This window comes from Trachurus japonicus, unplaced genomic scaffold (assembly GCF_045865225.1).
Source record: "Trachurus japonicus isolate A0001 unplaced genomic scaffold, Traja_1.0 AP030824.1".
In the NCBI taxonomy this organism is placed as follows: Eukaryota; Metazoa; Chordata; class Actinopteri; order Carangiformes; family Carangidae; genus Trachurus; species Trachurus japonicus.
In genome coordinates, this window is record NW_028220957.1 from 319,195 (window position 1) to 343,129 (window position 23,935).

The following is a 23,935-nucleotide window of genomic DNA, read 5'->3' on the forward strand; positions in this document are numbered from 1 at the left end:
ATAAAACTCAGTAACCAATCACACAGCAGCTCCATGTTGTCCCTGTGTGATGTTCAGGGACGGTCAGGACAGTCTGAAGACAGAGCTCTGAGGGTGAAGTCTATAATAATGAGATGAGATGAGAGACACCTGTGACAGTGACCGGTCTACTCTGTAGCTTCGTCTTGACCACATGTCAGCTGATCAGCTGCAGCAGAGGAAACTCCGCTGTTCTCTGCTGCACCGCGATGAGCGCTTTTTTTTTTTAATTTTTAATTAAGCTCCTACTGTAAACCGGCGCGGGTCCGGTGTGTTTATCAAAGCTTGGTCGCCGTGCTCAGGCACCAGCTCGGTTTGAGCTGCGTTCATGAAGTTAAGAGGCTGCTTTCAAACTCTTCAGGCAGTGATCAGTGTCGGCGGCTTTTTGACTCGTTACTCACGGTCGTGGGTGTTTTAGGATGGTCCAGGCTGAGGCCAGTAGGCTACAACAGGTAACAGTGTTGTTGTCTCTTCACCTCTCTCTGTGATCAGTGCGCCCTCAAATCTGTTCCACTGTTAAAGCGACTGGTGGACGTCACCGTGGTAATTTAAATGTGTGAGAAATACAATGTGTGGCGTGTGAGCGTGTGAACGGGTGGGAATGCGTGTGTCACACGCCAAATGCGTGAGACTTGAGAGCCCTGACTGTTTCCTTTCCTTCTGATTCCTCTGTAACTCACTGATATATAAACATCTACCTTTATTTTGAAGGAGCTTTAACACAAACATCTACCTTTATTTTGAAGGAGCTTTAATACAAACATCTACCTTTATTTTGAAGGAGCTTTAATACAAACATCTACCTTTATTTTGAAGGAGCTTTAATACAATCATCTACCTTTATTTTGAAGGAGCTTTAATACAATCATCGACCTATATTTTCAAGGCGCTTTAACACAAACATCTACCTTTATTTTGAAGGAGCTTTAACACAAACATCTACATTTATTTTGAAGGAGCTTTAACACAAACATCTACCTTTATTTTGAAGGAGCTTTAACACAAACATCTACCTTTATTTTGAAGGAGCTTTAATACAAACATCTACCTTTATTTTGAAGGAGCTTTAATACAAACATCTACCTTTATTTTGAAGGAGCTTTAACACAAACATCTACCTTTATTGTGAAGGAGCTTTAACACAAACATCTACCTTTATTCTGAAGGAGCTTTAATACAAACATCTACATTTATTTTGAAGGAGCTTTAACACAAACATCTACCTTTATTTTGAAGGAGCTTTAACACAAACATCTACCTTTATTTTGAAGGAGCTTTAACACAAACATCTACCTTTATTTTGAAGGCGCTTTAACACAAACATCTACCTTTATACTATATGGAGCTTTAACACAAACATCTACCTTTATTTTGAAGGAGCTTTAACACAAACATCTACCTTTATTTTGAAGGAGCTTTAACACAAACATCTACCTTTATTTTGAAGGAGCTTTAATACAAACGTCTACCTTTATTGTGAAGGAGCTTTAACACAAACATCTACCTTTATTGTGAAGGAGCTTGACGCCTATGGAGAGACATTTTAGTCAAAACTTGATGAATAAATAAAAAAATCCTTAAATGAATAAATTAAAATCTGACAGGAAATGAATCTCAAAATAAATCCAGTAATAAATGTCGACATGTTCATGTTTGTTTATTGATTCGTTTATTTACTGATTATTTTTTACATCATGTTTTTGTTTATTTCACATCAGATTGTTTACAGGACAGAGATGAACACAGTTTAATAATGAACTCAGCGTCATGGCAACAGAAAAATCATTGGGACCCGAAAAACAAGAAGAAGTTTACAAGAATCACTGAGAAGAGTTTAAAACATCAACTGGTTTAATCCATGAATGTGAAAACGTGAGTGAGAGACAGAGACAGAGACAGACATGTAGAGACTGAACTGTCTGTTCAACAGTGAGAAGGTTTCTGTGACAGGAGGAGACTCTGATGCACTCAACACAGACTCAACCAGGAACCAGGACTGGAACAGAATCTAAACCCAGGATAGAGAGGTTGAGTGAAGGTGGTGTTGAAGGTGTAGAGGTGGATCAGTGAGTCAGAGGAGACTCTGTAGAAGGACAGAGAGCCAGCAGGACAGTCCACATACACTGCTACTCTGTTAGAGACAGAGGAGGAGGAGGAGGAGGAGGAGGAGGAGGAGGAGGTGATATCTGTCTGTCTGTAATTGTGCCTGACGTAGTAACGACCACCAGAGCAGACCAGACTCCAGGACTGATCGTTCATTCCAAACCAACAGTCTCTACTGTCTCCTTTCCTGCTGATTCCTCTGTAACTCACTGATATTTCAACGTTTCCTCTCCTCTCGACCTCCCAGTAGCAGCGACCAGTCAGACCAGTTGAACACAGCAGCTGAGGCAACAGGTCAAATCTGTCTGGATGATCAGGATATGACTGATGCTCCATCACATGTGTCGCCTTCCTGTTGTTGTCAGACAGTTTGATCCACTTGTTCACTGTGTTTGTGTCGATTGTGAGTGGACAGGAATCTGATGGAGAGAACAAGACACAGCTGCAGTTATTGATCATGTGATCAGTTATTGACAGTTTGATGAAGACTCATGAGGTCAGTGATGTGACAGTGTGAAGATGGTTGAATGTGCTGCTTTGTTTCCATGAATCAAAGTAAAAACAGACTTACACTTCCTCAGACCTGGTGTCAACCATGGGACTCCAGCAGGCTCCACCCTGAAAGGAGGAGGGGGGTCAGAGCAGCACCTTCTCTGTCAGCATGTGTAGCTGGCTCAATCTTTACTTTGTTTTATTCATCTGATCATTCATTATAGTCATTATTTCTTTATTTTTATCATTCATTATGGTGAACATTCTCAAAACCTGCTCGATGCTAACACTATCTAAAACAAGTTAGAATTTCCTGCTTTGTTTTATATCACTTCTATTTCTAAGTTCCATCTTCACCTGTAGCAAGGGGGAGCGATATTGGGGTAACACACTAAGGGGGACGTGGGCGACGTCGGACCAAACTCCCGGCAAAACTCTGGCTGCTCTTGTTGTGGTAAGACGTGTTGTGAAGCTCTCACGTTGCTCTGTAAAATATGCACTTAAACTGTCATGTAATGCGGTTGAAACTGTGCGCTAAAGTAACGACAGCTTTTATTAATGTGTTGCCGTGTTTTTAATTGTGTTTTACGGTGAAAAAGCGGCTGTAGTTTGGGTTTAACGTGACGTCTGCCGTGTGTGTGTTTTGTGGCCTGTCGTAGGAGGCAGACTGTTTCTACCTGCAGCTGTGTGTTTCCTGACTCTGCCCCTGTGCTGCCTTTGCAGGTGCCTTTTGTCTGAAAAATGCTTTGAAATGTGATTTCTGAGATGTGTTTGTGGTAAATATATGAGAGTTGAGTCTGGTCAGAGCTGTAAAAACGTCACTAGAGCACACATTATTTCACTTTTTATTATTGTCCTTGTGTGGAGGAAAAGTATGGAATATTTTTATTTGATCATTTCATGGTGATTTTTATTCTGTTTTTCTAATGATTATTATTTACAAGTGGATTATAGACATATTAATTTCAGTAGTAGTATCTTTTCTCTAAAATTATTATTACTATTTATTTATTTATTCCTTTATTTTTTATTGTGACATACAATACAGTAGCGAGCAGCAAAAGAGGAACAAACTCTGGCTGCTCTTGTTGTGGAGGCAGACTGTTTCTACCTGCAGCTGTGTGTTTCCTGACTCTGCCCCTGTGCTGCCTTTGCAGAATAAATGAACCAACTCAGATCCATGGTGTTGTCATCCTGCAGCCTATAAGCAACCATTTCACAACTGCTACACATGCACACATGGACATTACATGGCTCTCACACACACACTGTTTTATCACTGTGTTCACATGGAGGCTGGTATGTCTGGATGAACACTGAGCACAGAGAAGAAGGAGCTGGAGTCTTTATCTAGTGATGATACAGAGCAGGAGGAGACCAGGAGGAAACACTTCATCATGTCTTTTCTCCATGTGATGTCACTGCAGTGTGAGACACACACTTTCACTCTCTGACTCTCAAGCTGCACAAACACACGTCACAGCAAAGAAGATGAAGACACAACAGGTGGAGCTGACCAGCCCAGATATCCCACAATGCACCAGGAAAGAAGAAGAGTGGGTCTCATTCATGAAACGTTAGTAAATCTCTGTAGATTTGCACAAACTCACGCTACTGAAACTCTACTCCAGATTCATGAACGGTGCGGGAAACTCAGATTTGATCGTAAGCATCAGCCCCGGTTCGAATCCCGCGTCGGGCAGTCGTTTCCTGCATGTCATTCCCCCTCTCTCTGCCTCCCCCTTTCCTGTCTGTCTCTACTGTGTACTAGGACTGTCAATGAATATTTGAAATTTGAATGTATATTTGAATTATAGTGATTAAAATGAAATTTGAATATGAAAATATGATGTTCGAATATTAATAATTTATTTTTAAATTATCTTCACGCGCACCACAACCACAACAACAGCAACTACAACTTCCTCCTACAAATGCGAGTCTCATGTCTCAGACCGGATCATGTCAATCCAGCTGCAGAAATATCTGGGGGACGGGAGCGCCGCGGTAACCGTAGTAACTCACACACACACACACACACCTGTCTGTGTGGTCACGTCTGGAGAGAAGCAGCTTCTCTGTTTTCCCAAACTACCGAGTGACAGCGTTAATCACGCGTTTAAAAAATCGTGCCGTTCACTGAGAGCTGTGATGATCCTCTGCTTCATCACGGCTGTACTTGATCCGCGTTATAAGGATCATTATTGGGATGTGGGAATAAAACATGCCGGCTCTTATCCCGTTTCCTGAGCGAGCTGTTTGCTCGCGTCATCACAAAACTTGTTTAACATGAATTGATAAAGGCCGAGTAAAACGCGGTCTTTTTTCACGTAGGCCTATTAATATGTCGTTGCTAATTTGCATTGTGTAGCCGTTTATTTTGTATAATGTAAACTGTTCAAAACGTGTTTGACATGCGCTGATAATAAATACAGGCATTACCGCTATAAAAGTCCACCATTTGTATTGATTTTTGGAGAAAATATGAAAAAATAGAAATTCGATTTTTATTCGAATATCTGTTTTTAAGAGGCAATACTCTAACCTCATTTCTGCCATTCGTTGACAGCCCTACTGTGTACTATCAAATAAAGGAAAAAATCCAAAAAAATATACTTAAAATAAAAAAAAGAACCATTTAATAAGTAAAGCCAGAATAGTTCCATAACATGGAAAAAAAACACACAACTCCAGAGCTCCAGCAGCCACAGGAGGAGGAGGCTCTTCACAGCCTCAGCTGTAGAGGAGCATGGTTGGATCAACACATGAAGTTGTATAGGCAGGTTATATTGTTACACCAGCCGTCTGTCACAGCTCCACCCAAACCGGTGCCGACTGGATGAAGTGTACGTCCACCGAGCGTGTAGAAACGTGTAGCAACACACACTCTGCATCGCATATCAGCTGCACATTTATGGAATCAGGTTTTATGTCAGATTATTATTATCATCATTAGATGGAGCCTTGACGTGTGTGTGTAACCGATCCCTAAAACGTCTCTCTCTCTAAGTATTTCTAATCATTTGTCATGTTTAAATGACGTGTTTCAACATCAGAAAGAGTAATACGATTTAAAATTGTAATTTCCAACAGTGACAAACAACATTTCTGTGCATTCCAACATTTACACAAGCGCTACACACAGTCAGGAGCAGGTGTAGATATTGTGAGTAGCTACGAAAAAATTCTCTCTGATGGATTTGCGATAGTGTTGCCTCTTTCTCACTGAACACCATGCTGTCGCTCCTGCTCCTCTCTGCTCCTCTCTCTCTGTCTCACTGAGGGGCGGGGCTGCCCCGCGCCGTGCGCTGTGTCTGTGAGAGCATGTGTACGAGTGCACGCCGCTGCATCATAGATGTAACTCTGACTGTATAACTCCATGTGCTGCAGAGGTGAATGTGGAGCGAGCGAACCTTGGTGAGTTATAAAGCCATCAACATGACTTGGTGCCTGCTAACAACTTAGCCTACCACTTATTCCACATGCTTAAATATGAGTCATATTTCAGTGCTTGTTTGGCTAACACTAGCTACTTAGAGCACAAAATGAAAGCTCTTATTTGAGAAACACTGAAGCTGTTGCAGTCATCTTGTTAATGACAACTGTCTGTGGAGTGTGGAGGCTGTTTATCTTGTCACAAATCACAAAAACTTCTAATTGAGACAAACAAGTCCCAAGCAAGCCTGTCTAACATTAGGCTACCTGAATGTAGTGAATCACAGCAGCAACAGGAGGAATCACTCATTCAACTTGTCGTGAAAATTTCAATTTGTTTCCAGATTAAATTTATTCTGATTTTGCTGTTAAACTTTGCTGTTCTTACTGTAGAAACATGTACTGTAGATTAGCAGTGAATAAACTCACGTTGGCAATAATTTGTTGACACAAAAGAAATGGCAATTAAGACAGGATACAGACACCTTTTACGCAGTGGATAAACTTCAAATAGCCTATTCATTTGTCTTCAGAGATTATTTACAAATGGATTTTAACAAGAAAATACTTGTTAAAAATCTTTGTAGAAGGTGAGTCAGGGTTCCCACGCGTCCTGGAAAACCTGGAAACTGTTTGACCAATTATCCACTTATGGAAAACACATGAAAATTGAGAATAAGTAAAAACCACTAATGATTTATTTTCCAAAGATAACTAAGTTATATTGTGAACCCTTGTGTGGGGTATTGTGAGTATCATCCAATCGATACAGTAGCATTGTGATTATTGAGAAAGCTTCATGATTTTTCTCTCAAATCACACCAGATTGCTACATTTCAATTTACAATGCGCACAAATTTTCGGCCGGGGGGTTTAACCCCCCCCCTGGAACCCCCTGGGAGGGGTTGGTCCTTGCCATACCTTGTCTAAAACTGAAATGACGCCACTGAGTTCAACCAGCTGCAGCTGAAATGTTTCCTGATACACTCTGAAATAAAGTCTGATCCAAACATCTGGAGAGACTCAGAGCACAGCTGCCAACAGCTGCTTTCATCACTGACATCTCTTCTCCTGAATATGACACAGTGGGTCATGATGAGACACTGAAGTCATCATGAGGAGAAACTCCTGATCCCAGTAGTTCATCACTGTGACTGATGAAAGCTGCACAGCTCATGTTTGCAACACATTTTGGCTTCAGTATAAACTGTGTTGGGACGAGTCAGACTGAGACAGAGGACGTCAGTGGAGTGGGCGGAGCTTCACTGTGGCCTACACCACCTCTGGATATGGTCTGAGTGATGTGATCTGATGTCATCAATGCATGGATCACCTGAGACAGATGTTAATACCAGGTGTGACCAGGTGTGAACGGGGCCATAGAAAATGTTCCAGCTCGTCCTCCTCTATCAGACAGTGTGTGTGGCTGCAGCAGCCTCTCCATACCTGAGAGAGTCCAGTCTCCAGTCTGGATCCTCCAGTCCAGCAGACAGCAGCTCCACTCCTGAGGCTCCTGGATGGTTGTAGCTCAGGTCCAGCTCTCTCAGATGGGAGGGGTTGGAGCTCAGAGCTGAAGCCAGAGAAGCACAGCCTTCCTCTGTGACCAGACATCCTGACAGACTGAACACACACAACAACACACAGGAACCCTCTGTCAACACCTGCTGCTGTGTTCAAGTGTCATCAGATAAACAGCTGGATGGATCCTCACCTGAAGGTCTCCAGTCTACAGTGTGGACTCTCCAGTCCACCAGACAGCAGCTTCACTCCTGAGTCCTGCAGGTTGTTGTTACTCAGGTCCAGGTGTCTCAGACTAGAGGACTGGGAGCTGAGGACTGAGGACAGAGCTTCACAGCTTCTCTCTGAGAGGTTACAGCCGCTTAGTCTGAAGAGGAATTCAAGGAATAACACTCACATACTCAATATGAAGGAAATAACAGGTTAGAATCATAAATACACAACATTTCAACACAAACCTGAGAGTTTACAGTGTTTCTTACTCAACATGCTCTAGTTTGTATACATAGATTTATAGATAGATTTGATCATAAACTGTGACTGTGATGGTACCATTCCAATATTCTCCGGTCCGCGATTTCATTTGTAATGACGGACGGCTGTTTTTTCAGTCAATGATTCAAAATGATCATCTGGCGACCGTGGTACCGACCGCTCCTCCTGCACCGCTTTATGTCAAATGACGGACAGGATAAGGAAGAGGATAAGGAAGTACCGGGACGGGGAATCACGTGAGTTCGGTGCTTTGTGACGTCAAGCTGCACAGCACTTCCAATTCCCCCGTTTGGAGACACTATCTCAAAAAAGTGTAGCAATCAATTTAGGGAGTGAACAGACTTTTTTCAGCTCCAGGCGTCATAGAAAGGCCACGGGAACACATAGGACCTACAAAACCAGTAGAAAGTGGATTTTGCATAATATGGGCCCTTTAAATAAATAATCAGCTGTTGTTTTTAAGTAGAACCTCCTTCTACCTCCATCACCAGGCTCTAATCACTGCCACTAACAAACTATATGAATTAATGAACTAAAAATGTTGAGACTGAGAAAATATTTTACCACTTAAACAATGAGTCATATTCTGCTGAAAGTGGAAAAACCAGGTAAAACTGTCATAAAACCTGAGCAGTGTTCACTCTGGTGACAGTGAACGCTGCTCAGGTTCATCATTTATAAACTGATTCATTCAGTTCAACGTTCACTAAAAACATGAACATGTCCAATGAAGCACAGCCTTCCAGCACAGTGACCAGACATCCTGACAGACTGAACACACACAACAACACACAGGAACCCTCTGTCAACACCTGCTGCTGTGTTCAAGTGGCATCAGATAAACAGCTGGATGGATCCTCACCTGAGAGTCTCCAGTCTACAGTGTGGACTCTCCAGTCCACCAGACAGCAGCTTCACTCCTGAGTCCTGCAGGTTGTTGCTACTCAGGTCCAGGTGTCTCAGACTAGAGGACTGGGAGCTGAGGACTGAGGACAGAGCTTCACAGCTTCTCTCTGAGAGGTTACAGCTGCTCAGTCTGAAGAGATGATCATGAGGAATTAAAGAAGAAAGGAATTTATTATCTGTCCTGTTGAAAGACAGAAGGGTTTTTATATAATGATGAATAAATCCAACTATCTCTACACTTACAGAACTTTGTTGGAGGCTTTGACCACTGGCAGCAGCCTCAGAAGAGCCTCCTCTGAAGCAGAGTATTTCTTCAGGTCAAACTCGTCCAGATCTTCTTCTGATGACAGTAAGATGAAGACCAGAGCCGACCATTGAGCAGGAGACAGTTTATCTGTGGAGAGACGTCCTGATGTCAGGGACTGTTGGATCTCCTCCACTAGAGAACGATCATTCAGTTCATTCAGACAGTGGAACAGGTTGATGCTTTTCTCTGCAGAGGGAGTCTCTTCAATCTTCTTCTTGATGTACTGGATTGTTTCCTGATTGCACCGTGAGTCACTTCCTGTCTGTGTCATCAGACCTCGTAGGAGATTCTGATTGGTCTCCAGTGAAAGACCCAGGAGGAAGCGGAGGAACAAGTCCAGGTGTCCATTTGGACTCTGGAAGGCCTCGTCCACACCGCTCTGGTAGAAGATTGTCTCTACAGATTTGACTCCTGTTGTTTCAGTCTTCTTGGAAGTTGTTTGTTGTTGTGACATCAGGTTGAGTCCAGAGTTGATGAAGGTCAGATGGACATGAAGAGCAGCCAGAAACTCCTGAACACTCAGATGGACGAAGCAGAACACCTTGTCCTGGTACAGGCCGCTCTCCTCTTTAAAGATCTGTGTGAACACTCCTGAGTACACTGAGGCTGCTGTGATATCGATGCCACACTCTGTCAGGTCTGATTCATAGAAGATCAGGTTTCCTTTCTGCAGCTGCTCAAAAGCCAGTTTTCCCAGAGTCTCAATCATCTTCCTGCTCTCTGGACTCCAGTGTGGATCTGTCTCAGCTCCTCCATCATACTTGACCTTCTTCAGTTTTAGATGAACCACCAAGAAGTGGATGTACATCTCAGTTAGGGTCTTGGGCAGCTCTCCTCCCTCTCTGGTCTTCAACAGCTCCTCCAGAACTGTAGCAGTGATCCAGCAGAAGACTGGGATGTGGCACATGATGTGGAGGCTTCGTGAGGTCTTGATGTGGAAGATGATCTTTCTGGCCTGCTGCTGATCTCTGAACCTCTTCCTGAAGTACTCCTCCTTCTGTGGGTCAGTGAACCCTCTGACCTCTGTCACCATGTCAACACAGTAAGGAGGGATCTGATTGGCTGCTGCAGGTCGTGTGGTTATCCAGAGGCGAGCAGAGGGAAGCAGGTTCCCCCTGATGAGGTTGGTCAGCAGCACGTTGACTGAGGTGGACTCTGTCACATCAGTCAGGATCTCAGTGTTGTGGAAGTCCAGAGGAAGTCGACACTCGTCCAGACCGTCAAAGATGAAGACGACCTGGAACTGATCAAAGCTGCAGATTCCTGCTTCTTTGGTTTCAGAGAAGAAGTGATGAACAAGTTCCACCAAGCTGAACTTTTTCTCTTTCAGCACATTCAGCTCTCTGAGGGTGAAGGGAAATGTGAAGTGTATGTCCTGGTTGGTTTTGTCTTCAGCCCAGTCCAGAGTGAACTTCTGTGTTAAGACTGTTTTCCCAATGCCAGCCACTCCCTTTGTCATCACTGTTCTGATTGGTCGGTCTCTTCCAGGTGGGGCTTTAAAGATGTCTTCTTGTCTGATGGTTGTTTCTGGTCTGTCTGGTTTCCTGGACGCTGTTTCAATCTGTCTGACCTCATGTTCATCATTGACCCCTCCAGCCCCTCCCTCTGTTATGTAGAGCTCTGTGTAGATCTGGTTCAGAAGGGTTGGGTTTCCTGCTTTAGCGATGCCCTCAAACACACACTGGAACTTCTCCTTCAGGACAGATTTGAGTTTACGTCGACAAACTGGAGCAAAATATTCTGAATGAAAACACAAGAAATGAGATCAATAAGGAAATATAACATTTTAATTCCTCTAAATAACGACAATATGAACATGTTTCCCTCCATGTGTTGATGTCAGTGAACGTCTCATTTGTCCATCATGTTGAATCTTTAGAGAAATCCTCTTACTGCTCTGCAGACGCTCAGCCAGCTCCTCCTGCTTCATCCTCCTCAGGAAGTTCACTGTGATCTTCACTAATGCCTCTCTGCTGCTCCTCCTCTGCTCTTCATCCTCACCGTCCAACACCTTCTCATCCTCCCTCTGATTTCCTGAGCATTCTGGGTAATCTGGACTCAGAGCCTTGTGGATCTTCTTCAGCTCGTTCTTGACAAAAGTGACCATGTCCTCCTCCAGCAGCTGGAACAGAAACTCTATGAGTGACAGCATCAAACTAAAACCATGGAGCCAAACATCAGATCCATGTTGGACAGACTGACAATCCACTGGTGTCAAAGTGCAGCATGGAGATGATGGTGAACACAACAGATGTAACAGCAGCTGTTGGACATGTCCTCACCATAAATATGGAGTCCAGGTGTGTTTGATGCTGCTGGGCAGACTGACCACTGGGAACCTCTGAGCTCTCCTGGTCCACTCTGTGGAGGAATCAGTGTCAAGTCAACATCAGTACAGAGAGATAATACAAGATGGACTTTATATGTCCCCTGAGGACGTTCACAACAGACAGAGACACTTTGGTTTCAGACCTGGTCCAACAACACGTCGTACAAACTGGTTCTTTTCTACAGTAACCTGAGTCTGACTGTCAGTTACAGCTTACATCTGGTCAGCTGATCCACGTCCTCCTTTAAAGTTAATGAGTCCTCCTTTTGACCGGTTGCTCTTTAAAGACGGACAGCTGGGTTCAGGAGAGTCTGGTCTCTGCTGCTGGATCCTGAAAAAACAACACAACTCATGTTTAACAGTTTTGGGTTTTCAACAGAATGTTTTTTAACATTGTGTTTTTCCAAAGAAACTTGTTTTTAAGATTTTCATCAAGTGCTGCACATCTTCAGTCTGAGCAAACTATTTAATAGGGGATTATATCCCATAATTAAATAACAATCCTTGATTTGTTTCTATTTTACTGTAGATAAAAGCTGTAAACTATGATGAATATTTCTTTTACATTAGAAAATGTAATTTATCTGTGTGTTTTGTTCTGTAGATGAGTTGAAGTTTCTAGTTTCTTCATGCATTTTGCTTGTTCTCTCTCTCAGTATTTATGGACATCTGTTGGTCTGCTCCTGTAAAAAGCAGCTGCTGAGATTCTGCTTCAGCTCCTGTAACTGATGTGATCCTCTGTCTCTGCTCTCTGTGTCTGACGTCACTCTGAACTCACTAGTAATCACTGATCGGCCCGTCGCCCTGTTGCACACCTCAAAGCTGCCACCAGGAGGCGACTTGATGCAGCCAACATCACCATGTTCCTTCTACCAGGTGGAAACAACACCATCAACATGTAGCGCAAATGAAATGATGATTTTAACCCAGTGGTTACTTCCTGTTTAAGTAGATGGTGCTGACATATTTCCTGTTGCTTCTGTGCTGCACTGAGTGTAACAGAGTTAAAAAAAAAAAAAGCACCTTTATTATTTATTATTATCAGGGGTGCAAACTCATCAGGGGTAAAAGAGGTGACAAGATACCGACCCCCTAGGGGAGTCCGGGGGCATGCTCACATGCCCATGAAGCTTAAAAATGCCATAGGCTACATAAAACATATTAAGCGGCAATATGTATTTAAAAGATGTTCAAGCAAACGGTTCGGTTCACGGTTTTGTGGTCATGGTTTTCGGTTTGGTTTGGTTTACTTTGATCGTTGGGAAAATCAATCATGTCTCGTATATTCAGGTTAAAACTGAAAGAATGAGGCAGTCTGACATCTGATAGGCTACATCATTGTGACAGTCTGACACACAGGATAGGGCCGCTTCGAACCAGGGCCGCCTGCAGTGACTATAGCCTCAACACATGGGGCGGGTGCTCTACCAACTGAGCTAAACACCGCCCCGAATATATGTTTACCAGTTGTTTTCAGTAGTTTTTACATTCTGAACTAGTTTTGTAAACTATACTACAGATCATTCGGCTGCCTCGTTTGGAGCTACGTACAGAGACTGTGGTTCTTTGTGTGTAATGAGTGTCGTTCTGTATGTTTAGGGTGAGATTTAAAAGACGAATGACGACAAGTGTGGTATCTAAATTGTCGTCTGCAGGATTTAGACGTAGCAAATGCTGCATGTTTTTGTTTTGGCGCTCTCTGTTCATTTAGTAGCTACACACCCCATGTTTTGCATTTGTTCAGGACAGATAGCTTATGTTTTGTCATTTCCATTGGAAAGATTAATGGAAATAATACAGAAAAAAAGTGTAACAGTTCTGTTTACAATGACTGAGGGGCGAGATATAACAGACGGATGATGACAAGTGTGGTATCTGAATTGTCGCCCGCAGGTTTGGGCCGAATAAACGTGTGAGAACACTACAGAATCCTTCTCTTCCTTCTTGTGCCAACTCGCATTGGTTACATGAGCATCACTGAATATTAACATGTGGATGTTCAAGCAGGGACTCTTTACTGCAGCTGGACAACGTGTGTCTGCGTTATAACTGAGATTTGAAAGAGAATCATTGAAATGTGACTCCACAGGAGGAACGTTCAACAGAAACACAACAGCCTTGAAATGTAGCTTTTATCTTACATCTGATCAGCTGATCCACGTCCTCCTTTAAAGTCAGCACCTAAGCCCTTTGACCGGTCGCTCTTTAAAGACAGACAGCTGGGTTCAGGAGAGTCTGGTCTCTGCTGCTGGATCCTGAAACAACAACACAACTGATAAATGTGCATGTTGGAGAAAAACTCAATCTTTTAATAAACACAACAACTGACTTTTAGAGAGAAAAGTCTTTCTGACTGTTTTAAACTCTGACCTTTGACCTGTGGTCTGGCTCTTGGTTTTAGAGGGAGGGGCTCCCTCCTCTCTGTCCTCACACTGATCCATGCTGCTGAGCTCACATCCACATCAGCTCACACACACTTTGTAGCTTCACCTGCAGAGGAAACACACATCATTCATCTGCACAGCAGCTCACATGTCCATCATGTCTCCAGCTGCTCCTCCACTGATTGGCTCTTCTTCTCTGCTTCATATCAGTGTCAGTTGAATGCAGTCACACAGCAGTGAGGAAGAGGAAGCTGCCATCAGCTGCTGTACTTCTACTATCAGTCCACTAGATGGCGTCATGAAGCTGCAGCCCAGCAACATGATCCATGGACCACTGTTTCCATCCACTGACACACACAAGGACTGAGATCCACTGAGTTGATGTGACACAGTCTCTGTGTGGACAGCGTCCCTGTAGAAAACCACTGGATCAAACAAGCTACAGCTGATTATTACACACACAACAACTGGGCCAAGACTTATTTCACCTCACAGCTCCACTATCACAACATTCACTCATTTCACTCACACTGGAAATTCACAGAGAGAAAAACACTCTCCAGCTGCCACTGACACTTATTGTCTCTGTCCATCCATTCATCGTCTGCTCCATCAAATGTCACAAAATACAGACAAATGATGCGTTCAAGTTCCTCTCAGTCTGAGGCCACGTCTTCAAATGTCTCGTTTTGTCACAGCAACAATCAAAGAGACAAAAATATTCAGTTTACAGTCGAATCAAACAGAGAAAACAAGGAAATCTTCAGTTTTTGAGGCTGAAAACTGAACATTTCTGCTTGAAAAACATTGATTGAACAACTATTGCAGCTCTAAAAGATTCTCCACAACAATATTGATGATTTGTGTCCAATAACCATCTTTAATCATGTGTTTCTGAGCTCATCAGGTGTTTTTAATCTACAACCTGCAGCTGCAAAGTGACCAGTAGCTTCACCTGTCAGCTACATGAGCTGCAGTACAAGCAGGAAGTAGCACAACAAGGGAATACTCAAGGAGAGTACAAGTACCTCACAACTGTACTGCACTAAATGTACTCAGTTACTGTAAAGAACCTGATGCTGAACATTGATCAACTCTGGAAAATCAATCATCAATAAAGAAAACTGTCAGTATTGATCAGTGACCGACAACATCCACACAACATGGAGGACACGGTTCTACCCACAACATCCACACAACATGGAGGACACGGTTCTACCCACAACATCCACACAACATGGAGGACACGGTTCTACCCACAACATCCACACAACATGGAGGACACGGTTCTACCCACAACATCCACACAACATGGAGGACACGGTTCTACCCACAACATCCACACAACATGGAGGACACGGTTCTGTCGGTCCAGACTTTACAGCTGCAGCTCTGACTCAGCTACAGTAACATTATAATAACACAACAACAACACAACCACAAGTTAAAGGCAGAGAACTCAGGTAACGACAGGTGTTAACGAGGAAAACATTCAGACTGTTCACCTTACCTTCACACGGGGAAACAAACTGCCACACAACCGCTGGGTCAAAGTGAAAGTAAACTTTAAACAGGAAACAGGGAGGGGGGGTGGGGGTGACATCTGTAATCACACTTCAAACAGGAAGTGGGGGAGGGGATTTCACTTCTGTAATCTGAGTAGAGAGACTGGTGTTTTCACTGCTGTTTATTTCTACTACTGAACCATAAAAGGTTTTTTTTAATTCATGAAAAAACTTTGAACTGTGACTCACATGTTGCTCCATGAAATGAAGTCCAAACTAAGAAACGTGTGTGTGTGTGTGTGTGTGTGTGTGTGTGTGTGTGTGTGTGTGTGTGTGTGACAGTCGACACTGATGAGAGCAGCCACTAGTGAACAACCTCTTGTTTAATAATACAGTACATTCAAGGCCAATGATACATCCTCACCAGTACAGCTGATTATTACACACACAACAACTGGGCCTCAACCTATTTCACCTCACAGCTCCACTATCACAACAATGAACATCAGGAGTTTTTTTGGGGGGGCGGCAGTGGCTTAGGGGGTAGAGCGGGTCGTCCAATGATCAGAGGGTTGGCGGTTCGAACCCCGCTCTGTCCCGGTTGCTGCCGTAGTGTCCTTGGGCAAGACACCTTACCCACCTTGCTTCTGATGGGTCGTGGTTCGCGCCTTGCATGGCAGCTTCCGCCATCAGTGTGTGAATGTGTGTGTGAATGGGTGAATGTGATGTACTGTAAAGCGCTTTGGGTATCGTTCAGGTATAGTAAAGCGCTATATAAATACAGACCATTTACCATTTACCATTTTAACCCTTTCTCTTTTTAATGGCAGCAAGTAGTAACATTCATTGTCCTAATTTCACACTTTTTTTTGTAATTCATACCTCATTTATATTAAATAAGGTCTATTTTTTGAGTTTCACAAAACAGAAAATCTGAATAATTTCAAATATAGTAAAGATCAAAGGAAAATGAATTGATGGATTAACAGACACTGGTATATGACAAACTTCCATCAGGATTTTTTTGTTAACACTTTCATTTTTTTTAATGGCAGCAAATCGCCCAGATGCCCCTCACTCAGCTACCCCTTGCCCAGATCCTGGTCCACACTGAGTCCACATCAGTCCTGTAGTGTAAATCTAATGACAGACCACTCTACTCTACTCACCACAGACAAAGTCCCAGCTGTTCTCCAGCAGCTGTCCGGACTAGCTCAGGCCGTGTTTAGTGGCTCAGACAGCGGGAGAGCAGCGGCTCCTCTCCGCCTCCTCCACAGGCTGATTCAGGCGGTAAAGCTGCCTCCAGTCCTCAGGAAGTGGAGCTGCACACAAAGAACCACTCTGTGTTCAACTACTGACCATCCACTGACTCTGCTTCTGCTCTTATTCCAGCGCTTCTACCCACAACATCCACACAACATGGAGGACATGGTTCTACCCACAACATCCACACAACATGGAGGACACGGTTCTACCGACAACATCCACACAACATGAAGGACACGGTTCTACCGACAACATCCACACAACATGAAGGACACGGTTCTACCCACAACATCCACACAACATGAAGGACACGGTTCTACCCACAACATCCACACAACATGGAGGACACGGTTCTACCCACAACATCCACACAACATGGAGGACACGGTTTTACCCACAACATCCACACAACATGGAGGACACGGTTCTACCCACAACATCCACACAACATGGAGGACACGGTTTTACCCACAACATCCACACAACATGGAGGACACGGTTCTACCCACAACATCCACACAACATGGAGGACACGGTTCTACCCACAACATCCACACAACATGGAGGACACGGTTCTACCACAACATCCACACAACATGGAGGACACGGTTCTGTCGGTCCAGACTTTACAGCTGCAGCTCTGACTCAGCTACAGTAACATTATAATAACACAACAACAACACAACCACAAGTTGAAGGGCCGAGAAGAGGAAGGAAAGTTCAAACAGGAAACAGGAAAGGTGTGGGGGTGACCTCTTTAAGCACAATTCAAACAGGAAGGGTGTGGGGGTGACATGGGATTTCTTAATAATCTTGGAGCAGCAGTCAAGGAGGAGGAAGGAGGGGAATGGGGGGAGGGAAACAGGGTAAAGAAAAGGAAAACAAACAAAAAACAAATGGATAAAAAACAAACAAAATTTTTTTTTAATATCATCTGTTTCTTCTCTCTTTTTTCTCTTTTCCCCCTCTCTTTTTCTCTTCTTTTCTTTATGAATGAGGATTTGGGCCAAACTATAGTCACCTACTATCATGGGGTGTGAGGATGCCTGGTCAGACGGCACGGTGCTCTGCCTGTTTTTGTTTCTCTGTTGGTTTATTTCTGTTTGCAGAGATGGACAGAGTACTCCACCCCAGTACTTGAGTAAGAGTACAAATACTACTGGTCAAAATTTACTCCGTTACAAGTAAAAGTAGCTCAGTTGACATGTTACTGCAGTAAGAGTAAAAAAGTACTTGCTTTTAAAGGTACTTAAGTATCCAAAAGTACATCTTTTAAATGTACTGTAAGTCAAAGTCAGAGTCAGAGTAAATGTCTTATTGTCCACATCAATGAATGACTCTAATAGTTTGTAAATGAATGTAAGGAGCTTTTAACTCTTGTTAGTGAGAATGAACTCTTTGCTGCTCAGCTGCACTGATGTGCTGCTTTTAGGGGTTAGGGTTTCCTTCACAGACAAACACAGCTTGTGTCCAATAGGATTTTAGAAAAAGACCTGAAAGTAACCAGTACTTTTCAGCCTTCCTACTAATTAACTCCAGTAAAAGTACTAATATTTGTCTTGGAAATGTATTCAAGTAAGAGTAATAAGTACCAAAGAAATCTAATACTCAAGTAAAGTACAAATCCTCTGGATATGTACTTAAGTACAGTACTCAAGTAAATGTACTCTGTTACTGTCCACCACTGTCTGTTTGAGTCTTGTTTTGAAACTGTTGTATGTATGTATGATTGTTTGTGGTTGTATGGTCTTTTGTGTTTGTACAAATGTCCTGTGTGTTTGTATAAATGTAAACTGTACCCAGAAGCCATGAAATTAGTAAAGTTATCCATATGGGTTTCTATAACTTGAATAATGAAGATGGGGATAATGTACATGAATGTGGCCTTGATGGAAGAAATATAAAGTGCAGACAATATGAACCTAAGCAACTTATTCCCCTTAACACAGACACCAAGTTCTCCTTGATTCATCTGAATATTAGAAGCCTGTCTAAACACTAGGATGATCCTGCTGCATTACTCACTAGTGAAACCTGGCTTAATGACATGTCACATATCGATCTCTTCAATCTAAAGGGCTGTAAACTTTTCCATAAGAACAGAATTGGGAAACTAGGGGGAGGAGTGTGCCTTTATGTGAACTCCAGACTCCAAGCTCATGTCAGTGTAGATGTTGATCTTGATGACCCCTCTGATTCTTTAGCCCCTGTCTAACATCAGGCTACCTGGATGTAGTGAATCACAGCAGCATCTGGACGAATCACTCATTCAGATTGATTTTAGTGAAAATTTTAATTTGTTTCCAGATATTGAGTTTATTGTGACTTTACTGTTGTAAACGTTGCTGTTCCTACTGTAGAAACAGTTACAGTAGTGAATAAACTCATGTTGGCAATAATTTGTTGATGCAGAAGAAACAGCAATTAGGACAGGAAAGAGACAGTTTATGAAGTGGGTAAACACAACATGATGATGTACTGGTATCAGGGCCGACTGGGAGATATGCGAGGCCCAAGGCGAAGTAGCGCTCCCCGGCCCGTCACATCTACATTTGCCAATATAGTGTGTGTCTAAAAATTGTCGTCATTTCTTGCCTTGTACTTTAAACCTGATGAAGGAACCTTGTTTCTTTGATAGTCAATAAATGATTCTGTTTGCAATTTTTTTTATTGTCCTCAATAAAAAATATTTGCAATTGATATGAATTACATCTCATTATATTTACTACTTAAATCACAGTAGTAGCCTATAGGCTACTGTTGAGTTCAGCCTGATGTAAACATTAATAAAACTCAACAAGCAGCTCCATGTTGTCCCTGTGTGGCGTTCAGGGTCAGGACAGTCACAGGACAGAGAGATTGGAGGATGAAGCTTCTGTATTAATGAACGGTGACTCACTGTGACACTGTGACAGACCCCATGTCAGCTGTAGGAGAGGAACACTCAGCTGTTCTCAGCTCCACCATGACAAAGGTTGTTGTTGTTGTTTTAAAATAAAGCTCGTGTGCAGATCCGCGCTGACGCTACTCGCTACGTATGAAACGGCCCCCACACGCTTTGATCAAGGCGGCGGCCAAAATCACCGAGGTGGACTGTCAACTCTGCCTGTAAGGGTGTATTCACACCTGCAGTGTTAGTGCACTAAATGTGGTCCCGTTTGGGTCAGTGTGAAAGCACATCGCACTCTAATGCACCAGAACTAGTGCGGCCTGAGGAGGTGGTCTGGTCTGGTCTGGTCTCGGTTCAGCTCCTATTGGACACAAGCTGTGTTTGTCTGTGAAGGAAACCCTAACCCCTAAAAGCAGCACATCAGTGCAGCTGAGCAGCAAAGAGTTCATTCTCACTAACAAGAGTTAAAAGCTCCTTACATTCATTTACAAACTATTAGAGTCATTCATTGATGTGGAGAATAAGACATTTACTCTGACTCTGACTTTGACTTACAGTACATTTAAAAGATGTACTTTTGTACTCTTACTGCAGTAACATGTGGACTGAGCTACTTTTACTTGTAACGGAGTACATGTTGACCAGTAGTATGTGTATTTGTATTAGAGTACTCTGTCTATGTCAGAGCTTTGTGTGGTGCAGTTCAACAGGTGCAGGTGAGATTCTGCCTAATGTGACGTCAGCGCCCCCTACTGTCATAAACCTGCACCTGCATCACAGAGCAAAGGATTCTGGGTAATGGTCCCATCAACACAGTGTTATGACTATGTAGTAACAGTCCTGTCTCTGTTCCAGTCTTCATTAAAACTCATTTCTGTTATTATTATTTTCTCATGTGGACATTTCCCATATGTGATAGAGAACAATTTGATTTGTCATTTTTGAAGAACAAAAAGAAAGAAACTGCGGAACATGAAGTCAGTTATTGTGCTGAATTTTCATCTATCTTTATTTTTCATAAAGCATATAGTGTGTGTGTGTGTGTGTGTGTGTGTGTGTGTGTGTGTGTATATATATATATATATATATATATATATATAGAGAGAGAGAGAGAGAGAGAGAGAGAGAGAGATAGAAGAATAAAAGGTTGGGCTCCAGACAGCAGAATAGTTCATTCAAACTGTCACTTTTATATTATGATTTCTATTTTAAAGGATGAATTCATAAGGGAGAGAAAACCCAGCAGCTGGCTTCCCTGCTACACAAGTCACATCACATCATCAACCAAAATCACACACATCAAACTCAAGGAGGTTTAGGCTGGTAAAGATTCTTATTTTCAATCAGACAGCCATCAATATCGTCAGATAAACGTGGGATTCTTTTCTCACTTCCATTAGCTGAGTGTACAAGCCCAAAAAGAAGGATCTCCATGAGTTTGAGCCATAGACTGTATAAAAAGATAGAAGGTTTGAGCTTGATATCCTCCACTGAGGTATCTTCTGAAAGGCAGCTGTTGGTTTCACGTTGGTTTTTATTTCCTGCAGGCCTCTATAAAGTCTAGAGATGACTTTAAGCATGGAATCTGTCCAGATCGTAGCAGCACCATTTCAGAATCTTTGTTTTTGGTGTTACTAAATATTCTCCTGTAGTTTTCTTTTCTACAGAGGTTTATAATATCGGTTCATTCATTTATTTTCTGCCTCTTTAGTTCTTTGTTGAATGAATTCTCTGTAGAGTGTATTTGTCTTCTGACAGGCGTTTCCTAATTGTCCATCTATCAATCAGCCAATCAGTGATGAGTAAAGGAAGATCCTGTACTTACAGCTGTCAGACACCAGGGGGCGGCCACGTTTCACCAGCAGCTTCACACACACACACACACACACACACACACACACACACACACACACACACACTGTGGTTTCCGTGGAGACAGAAGAATCTGCTCCAGATTCCTGTGGTCTCCGACTTCCACTCAGCATCTGGTCCACATCAGCTCAGACTCCTCTCCACGGAGACCACGCCCCCTTCTGGGAGACCACGCCCCCTGTAGATGAGACCACGCCCCCTATGACGAGGCCACGCCCCCACAAGGAGAGGCCACGGTATTATTGATTAGTATTGATATTGTATATTGTAGCAGCTTGAGATGGAGCAGTCGTGATGCTGCTCTCAGGACGGAGGTCTGATCAGTCGATCACTAATCAATAACTCTAACTGTAACACACACACACACACACACACACAGAGGATCATTAATCATTTCCATCTTTTCCAAACTTTATTTATTTATTTTATTTCTAATTAAAAACTGAAAACAATTCAGACTCTGATCAATCAGATTAAAACATAACGATCGATCGGCTCTAACGACAGAACCTCCTTCTCCTGTTGGTTCTTTAACGACCCGCTGGACCCTGAGAGAACCGGGTCAGAACCAGACCAGAACCAGACCAGAACCAGAAGAACTCCAGTCTCACTTGTTGTGTTTTTGTTCTGTTTTGTTTTGTTTTGTTTTTATACTTTGATATTTGTTTTCATGAGACTGAAATAAACTCACTAAACTAAACAAGTCCAGATGTTTTTAATAGAACGTGTTCTGTCTCTGGTCCTGGACCAAACGGATCAGTCCTGGTTCTGGTTCTGGTTCTGGTTCTGGTTCTGGTCCTGGTTCTGGTTCTGGTTCTGTGCTTATGCTAAGCTAGGCTAACGAGCTTCACACAGGGGCTGACTGCTGATTGGTTGTTGCTCAGTGAAGTGGTCGATCAGTTGATTGATAAGTTGCCTCCGCCGGTACACGAGGGGCTGTGATTGGCCGAGGCGTCCGTTAGCCCCGCCCACAGGAGAGAGGGGCTGTGATTGGCCGAGGCCTCCGTTAGCCCCGCCCACAGGAGAGAGGGGCTGTGATTGGCCGAGGCGTCCGTTAGCCCCGCCCACAGGAGAGCGTGTCGTGACGGCGCGTGTGTGTCTGTCCCAACACTCCATCACACTCACACACTTGGGCTCTTTGCGTGTGCGTTCATGTTCTTAGTGTCAGTTCAGTGTGTCCCGTGCAGCCGCTTGATTTGCACTTTACCCACAAATAAATCCCACAATGCACCACGGTGAAGTCCGCCGTCACCGGGAGCAACAGGCCACCTTTAGGAAATGCTGATTGAAATAATCTCAATAAAATGAAATTAACTTTCTATCTCATAATTAATTAATAATAAATTATGACTTTTTAATGTCATATTTTATATTCATCATGCTCTGTTCATGGTTTTATTTGATGTTGTTTCGTTTTTCTTGTTTGTTTTATTTACTTACAGAGTTGGGCTTACATGTTTATGATTTAAATCTTGCGCATAGAGACATTTTAGTAGTAGATGAGACTGATCCAGCAGCACTGGTTATTACAACTGTTGCTGTGCTGTGTGTGTGTGTCTGTGTGTGTGTGTGTGTGTTGTAGTTGTGCGCAATGGCACAGGCTGCACTTGTCAAGTTTGTCTCGATTGTTTTTAAATCACCCCCCCCCACGCTTGGCCACTTAATCCATGCTGAACACAATGTAAATATACGTTCCGCCGGCAAAACGTCACCAAAGTGTGTGTGTAACCAAGCGCACTGAGCCAAGTGTGGAGGAACGGGACGGTCGTTGTCTCTGAGGATCATCAGCAGCGTCTCTCCCCGTCAGGACTAGAGCTGTAAAAGAGAGTAAGGACACCACCATTGACTCCCGTGGTTAAAGCCTCATGCCCCCTAGTGGCAGGATATGGGTATTGCAAAAGCGCCCAGAAAACCCATTCACTCCAATGTATGTGTGTTGCCCACTGGCTGGTAAATTGATGAAAACGGCCGTGTTTTTGTTTTTAGGTGTCTTGGTCATATCAGATTATACTTATAATTTGTTTATTACAAAATGTAGATTGAAACATTCATGTAGACAACTCTTTTGTTTTGTTTTGTTTTTACTAGCCTGAGTTTTTCCTCAGTGGATGTGAGGGTCTAAGGACAGAGGATGTTGTTATGATGGGATGTAAAGCCCTTTGAGACAAACTGGTGGTAAAAATGGGCTATACAAATAAAATTGCCTCATGTGTTAATGTTTATCTGTAAAGGATCCTCAATGATGCTATTAACATGGGTGATCTATAAATGTCCTTAAATGATTGAAAACACCACACTGCTCATTCACCAACAATGTAGAGATGTCAGTTCTTTTGCTAAACCCATATTCCTCCACCAGGAGGCGCTGCCATTGGACCGATGCTGTCCTTACTCTCTTTTATCCCGGCGCTCTGG

General features: G+C 43.0%; 3 protein-coding genes across 3 annotated transcripts in view; all 3 read right to left on the reverse strand.

Moving 5' to 3' along the window:
• LOC146959974 (uncharacterized) overlaps nucleotides 1-17,368 on the reverse strand; it is a 146,661-nt gene extending 129,293 nt beyond the window's left edge. The window contains exons 1-4 of the mRNA XM_085772741.1: nucleotides 17,338-17,368; nucleotides 16,662-16,874; nucleotides 13,974-14,093; nucleotides 13,745-13,858 (exon numbers count right to left, since the gene is read on the reverse strand). Coding sequence (XP_085628867.1) covers nucleotides 13,745-13,858; nucleotides 13,974-14,044 — 185 coding nt within the window. The 5' untranslated portion in view covers nucleotides 14,045-14,093; nucleotides 16,662-16,874; nucleotides 17,338-17,368. The remainder of the gene's footprint in view (nucleotides 1-13,744; nucleotides 13,859-13,973; nucleotides 14,094-16,661; nucleotides 16,875-17,337) is intronic.
• On the reverse strand, nucleotides 1,731-8,055 carry LOC146959977 (E3 ubiquitin-protein ligase TRIM11-like). Its single transcript, XM_085772733.1, has 5 exons — nucleotides 8,025-8,055; nucleotides 7,760-7,958; nucleotides 7,495-7,668; nucleotides 2,693-2,739; nucleotides 1,731-2,540 (listed from the first exon to the last, which is right to left on the reverse strand). Exons 1-5 carry the CDS (start codon nucleotides 8,053-8,055, stop codon nucleotides 1,987-1,989), a joined length of 1,005 nt encoding a protein of 334 aa, XP_085628859.1. The 3' UTR covers nucleotides 1,731-1,986.
• LOC146959978 (NLR family CARD domain-containing protein 3-like) lies at nucleotides 8,920-11,016 on the reverse strand. Its single transcript, XM_085772734.1, has 2 exons — nucleotides 9,211-11,016; nucleotides 8,920-9,097 (listed from the first exon to the last, which is right to left on the reverse strand). Exons 1-2 carry the CDS (start codon nucleotides 10,731-10,733, stop codon nucleotides 8,920-8,922), a joined length of 1,701 nt encoding a protein of 566 aa, XP_085628860.1. The 5' UTR covers nucleotides 10,734-11,016.
• Nucleotides 17,369-23,935: the final 6,567 nt, after the last annotated feature.